This window comes from Lepisosteus platostomus, chromosome 12, assembly GCF_059453375.1.
Source record: "Lepisosteus platostomus isolate fLepPlt1 chromosome 12, fLepPlt1.hap1, whole genome shotgun sequence".
Classification (NCBI taxonomy): domain Eukaryota; kingdom Metazoa; phylum Chordata; class Actinopteri; order Semionotiformes; family Lepisosteidae; genus Lepisosteus; species Lepisosteus platostomus.
This window is the reverse complement of record NC_142622.1, coordinates 30,169,558-30,175,294: the sequence shown is the minus strand read 5'-3', so window position 1 is coordinate 30,175,294 and position 5,737 is coordinate 30,169,558. Positions and strand designations below refer to the sequence as shown.

General features: G+C 35.9%; 1 protein-coding gene across 1 annotated transcript; it reads right to left on the bottom strand.

Annotated features, from left to right (window-relative positions):
* Positions 1–490: 490 nt before the first annotated feature.
* Positions 491–5,568, bottom strand: fkbp14 (FKBP prolyl isomerase 14). Its single transcript, XM_088601591.1, has 4 exons — positions 5,198–5,568; positions 4,422–4,573; positions 2,479–2,606; positions 491–1,165 (listed from the first exon to the last, which is right to left on the bottom strand). Exons 1-4 carry the CDS (start codon positions 5,392–5,394, stop codon positions 1,007–1,009), a joined length of 636 nt encoding a protein of 211 aa, XP_088457717.1. The 5' UTR covers positions 5,395–5,568; the 3' UTR covers positions 491–1,006.
* Positions 5,569–5,737: the final 169 nt, after the last annotated feature.

The window sequence follows — 5,737 nt, the reverse complement described above, 5'->3', positions numbered from 1 at the left end:
TGCAGAATTTTGCACAGTTTTGATTACATGTTATTTATCTTATGTTATTACATGTTACTGTTATTGCTATTGTGTTACTGTCTATTGTCTTATCTTCTGTCCTATTTATATACTGCACCTGAGTGACTAATGAGAAACACTTTTCATTATACTATGCACCTGTGTAAGTTTAATGACAATAAAGTTGAATTGAATATAAATCAGAGTACAGTAAAGGAGTGAATGTTCAAATTGGGGTGATCGTATCAGTGGAATAGCACTAGGATCTATACTAGGGCCACTGCAAACTAGTGAAGTTTGTAGATGATATATTACAGGGATTCGCAAACACTGTAGAAATAGGAACTGGTGTTAAAAAATATTTGGATGAAATTCAAAACACATACCTATAGCATGTGATGTTCCAATATAGATAAGTGCAAGAATTTGCATGTATGTAGAAAAACAGAAACCATGAATACTATGTAAATGTACAACAATACACATACGATTAAGATTTCAGTTATTTTAAAATAATATTTGGCAGACAGCCAGTTGTACAGTATTTGTATAGCCTTTAAGGAACATATCACTATTACATGACTTTTAAAACGCAGGTCTGAAATTGCCCACTCAAAGGGCATATTACCATCTTGGAGGTGCTGGAGGTCTGAAATTTCAAACATTTGGCAAGACACAGAACATTATGTAACAACAGCACTCTTTATGATTTTTGTGTTTTACATTAGATACATCTTGCATGTTTCCTATTTTCCCCACAGAAACAATGTAACATGCTTTGGAAATTTTCCATTATAAAATGGCTGTTATATACATAAAAAGACCTTTTTAGGTAACAAACAAGTATGACACAACAAAAACGTCTTTCATATTCAAACTACAATGTGATGTCATTAAATTTAAAAACATTGAAATATTCAAAAATGTTTTCCTAATAGCCAATACCCAACTTGTTTTTACAGATGCTATATCACAAAAGGTAAGCTTTCAAATATTTTCTCTTTTTCTACAACTCATCATGCTTGTATGTAAATTCTCTAGCAGATATGTATCCATCACTATCTTCATCTTCCTTCTGGAAAATATCTTCAACCATCACTTCATGTTGGGTGTCATTGGGGGAATAGCCATGCCTTTCAAATTCTTTCTTCAAATACTCTTTGACCTGAAACATTAAGCAGCACAACTACATTACCAAACATTTGTTACTTAGCATTACGCACAATATAAAAGATGCAAATTCTAAGTTATATGTTCTAGAAATGGCAATTTCTACAAGTTTTATATTACATACCTACTGAAGCTGGAATCAAAAACTGTTTTAAGACCCTCCAGCAAAGACCCACTTGGTAGAAAAAATATACTGCCATGCTCTTGTGAAACCCCCACTTGGACATCTGTTAATCATTTCATATAACGAAAAACCTACAATGCCTGAAAGGAGCATTAACACTACATGGAGGAGCAGCACATCACTCAGCGATGTCACTGCTAGCCTGCTAGTGCCAAGAAAGCTGAAGGAGTCAACACTAAGCCATTTGTGTGACACTACTTACAGAACTCCAGTTGCATTTGGCTCATGTCATTAGTGACTGATGTGGCATAGAACACCTTCTTATTATAAACCTTTAATCTGTCTTTATAGAGAGCGGTGGCGGAGTGACCGGGGGTGGGGGTTGGGGGCGGAGCGGTGGCTCTGTGGCTAATGATCTGCGCCTGTGGCTGAAAGGTTGCCAGTTCAAATCCTGCAGCCGGTAGAGGAATCCTACTCCTTTGGGCTCCTGAGCAAGGCCCTTAACCCCAGCTGCTCCAGGGGCGCTGTACAATGGCTGACCCTGCACTCTGACCCCAAGCTTCTCTCCCTGTCTGTGTGTCATGGAGAGCAAGCTAGGGTATGCGAAAAGATAAATTCCTAATGCAAGAAATTGTATAGGTCATAAAGTGATCTTATGTCTCTGTTATACTGTTACATCAACCATTCAATGACTTCAGGCTAAGGAGTGTTCTCTTAATCTTGTTCACAGTCCTCAGTGCTGTGTTTTACTTGTGAATCATAACATTTTATTTGCTTGGTTGGAAACTGAACTTATCATTTTAGGATTGACCTCATTTTATTTAGATCTTATCTCTTTGAGAGAAGGCATGTTATCACTATAAAAAGGCATAGATCTGTTACTAGGTTAGTCTCCTAGTCTCCTGTGAATCACTTTACTGAAATTTGACTTTACATAAACCTCCCACAGGTCCCATAATAAAATGTTAAAATCACAGAAGCTTTACATTACATAAGGTAGTTACATTAGACTAGGTAATTCTCTCTCCCCAATGTTTCATTTATTATTTACTATACATTTATAAGTGTTGGCTATATTTGGTATTTAATTATTTTGATTAAAGGGTTTAATTATTTCAGTAATAAAAATGAAAGACCACAATTAAACAACCTTTCAAAGATACCAAGGTGCATTATATACACACCTCCAACTTAGAGAGCTTCCAATCATCATTAAGGTCCATTTCCTGGAATGATTCATGAGACCTGGGTCCATTTCTGATCTCCATTAATTCAATATCAAATATCAGTGTACTCTCAGGAGGTATTTTTCCTAGAAAAAAAGGCAAGAGGAAACAGATTTTATGTGATGCTGAAGCTTGTTGAATCACAGTTTATAGAAGAAACAAAACTTAGTGTCTTAATGTTTTCTATTTTATAAACAATAGAAATACTTTTACCTAACTGTTAAGCATATTCTATAGAAGAAGTTAGTATTCAAATAACTAAAATATAATACTACGTACTACACAAGCATAGCTTTTCAGATATTTTTCATTCCCTTTAAAAATTATTAATTTAGAAGAAAAAGAGACAAGTGGGCTCTGCTGCTGGTTTTACTTTAAGTTGCAGTAAACTAAAGCAAAATAAAAAGCTTTTAACATTCTCCTTTCAGAAGGACAACCAACGCAATCATGCACAAAGAAAGTCCAAGTTTCAAAAAGCAAAGATTTAGTGCCATCTAGAGTTTACATGCCACTTATTTTTCTAGGCTTACCAATGTGGTGAAAGGTACTACACAGAATGCATTTGGCAGCATGCATATCTTGACTCAGCATGCTGTTACTAAATACTGTAGCTAGGTGCCTAAAGGTGAGTAACAAAAAGTTGTTAGTAACATCAGGGTTAACTCAATCAACTTAAAAATGACACACTAAAAAGAAGCTGTGGGTACAGATTAAAATGTTTGAAACAGACAATTTCAGACATTTTAAAATTGAAAATAAATTGAAACAGCAAACACCATTTAGTCTTTTCAACTACCCCCCATTTTATGTCTAAATAATAAAAACTAAATTTCCAATGTATTTTATCCTATGCTGGCACCTATAGGTTTTGCCGCCTGCATTTCTTAAAATGTCTGTATCGTTCAATAGGTTTATTAAAATTGTATTATTTTATTAAGACAATGAAGTTACAAATCATATAACCATCAGATTCTAACTTGTGAAATCTGGCAGCCTGGAAGTGATCAGGTGAAGCACATTATCATAGATCGTTCAGGTGGTAGCTGCGTCAGCATGCGTAGGCTGCAAAGGCCTTGGCACGCCTGAAGAAGGCTCCACGGCCGAAACATTGTGTTTTCTTTGTTCTGTTTTCAGCATCGAATAAACCTATTACTTGTTCATTATCATAGACGCCTACTATGAAAACAGTTACATACACCATATACAGTGCCTATAGAAAGTCTCCAGTTCTGTAAAGAGGAATGGGAAAACACTGTGAAATCAAGGTGTGCAAAGGAACAAGAAAAGGTTTATTCCATGCTGAAAAGAAGAAAAGAAACACAATGTTTGTTGTGTTTCTTTTCTTTACTTTTCTGAATGGAATAAACTTTTACTTGCTACTTTGCAGCCTACGCATTCTGTTGCAGCTACCTACTAGCAAATCTAGTTATGCTACATTGGTACAGACCTATCCAAAAAGAATTATATCTATAATTCAAGCAAAAGGTACTCCTACCAAGTACCCAGAGGTGTGTACATGTATCCAACTCTGTTTTCTAGTTTTCATTTGTAATTACTTTTCAGAATATTTAAACATTTTCTTCACTTGCAGGTTGTGTTACAATGTGTTAAGGTTAAATCAATTTTGATTAATATATTTTAATATCAGGTTAAGCCACAAAATGTGTTATTTTGGAAAGGGTTTGTTGACTTTCTATAGGCACTAAAGAAGTTTTAGAAATAGTGGTCAAGCAGAACTACTGTAGTTATTTTGATTTTTTAAGTAAAGCACCTTCAAAAGTATTCAACCTCTTTCAGTTGTGTACCATTTCTAAGTGAATATTTTAATCAAAACCTGAATGTCCAAACTGAACATTTGTTCTTGTGAAAGACGTTAAATGCCACCAAAAACTGCAAACTACCTTTTCCCTCTTTTCCATAGGCAAGGGCTGGTGGCACAGTCAGTTTCCTTTTCTCTCCTGTACACATGCCCTGCAGGCCTTTATCCCAGCCTTTGATAACTTCCTTTATTCCAAGAGTAAACCAAACAGGATGCTTATCGCCAAGTGTGCGGCTGAGAAAACAAAACTTTGTTAAATGTTTCTGAACTAATGTTGCCATTCTGCAAATGGCAACATGGCTATTTGCAAAATGGCAAAATTAAACATATTTAATTTCATGTAGATGTAAGGTAAAACTAGAGATGGCTGCCCTGTACTGTACAAACCAGATAAAGTTACAATAAACTGTGGCAAAGGACTAAATACAAAATGGAACGACTAGCTCACACAGTTTAGCCTTATAAAAAGCAGGAGAATTACACTAACCCCAAAAGAACTGAGAGAAAAGTGGACAGTCCTAAGGTTTAGAGGAAATCAGTTTAAAAAGTCATCGATAAAAGGAATTCAGTAAGAGTCCCTGACTCTTTATATGCATTGTGTAAACTTTACCTTGAAAAACTAAACTTGGAAGATCAATTTGTTTGAAGTTTTAACTGACCCGTTTTTCTATCCAGGATTTAGATCTTTCCTAAATTGTAATACACACACGCTGATAAAGTGACTTTCTTGGGGTGTTTTTTAAACTGATCGCAAAACTAACACGTCAACAGAAGTTAAAACAAATATTCCATAATACAGTGTTCAAATTTGTATGCACAATTACCCCTGCCCTTTGTAATTTTCCCCAAAGTATTCACCTGGAGTGGAACATTGTCCCGTTGCTCTCCAAAAACCCTTCGTAATGTATCAGCAGCATGTCCCCAAATTTTGTCTTTCGGTGACAGATAAAAGGCTTGTGAAGAACCTCTATTTTCACCTCTGGTTCCGGCAACTTCGCCCCGCTTACGTACAATAATAAAGACGAACATAACCAATTAAAAGTTGCTAACAACATTTCAAAATGAAATCCTATACAAGACCACACTAATACTGGGTTAATACTGAGGGATAAACTATCTATACAACACTAAACACGTGGAACAACTAAGCTGCTCATATGCAACCACACAGACGTCTACGTGGCAAACACAATTCTTTTTTTTCTATAAACATCAACACACTCAACACCTTCCCCCACTGATGATTGGTGAGATCTGGTAAAAGAGCACTGCCTCTCCTTGTACTTTCGAGTCTTATTGGAAGCACCCTCTCCAGCCTTTTTCTAACCACACCCACAACAGCGTGAAGACAAGTTCGGTTCGAGCTCTGAGTAGATCCAATCCTCCTGACGTCACGAA

Coding starts and splice junctions, on each gene's coding strand:
- fkbp14 (XM_088601591.1), bottom strand. CDS start 5,394: ATGTTGTTAGCAACTTTTAATTGGTTATGTTCGTCTTTATTATTGTAC. Junction 4,574..5,197: donor GGGACAATGTTCCACTCCAG/GTGAATACTTTG, acceptor TTGTTTTCTCAG/CCGCACACTTGGCGATAAGC. Junction 2,607..4,421: donor CTATGGAAAAGAGGGAAAAG/GTAGTTTGCAGT, acceptor CTTTTTTTCTAG/GAAAAATACCTCCTGAGAGT.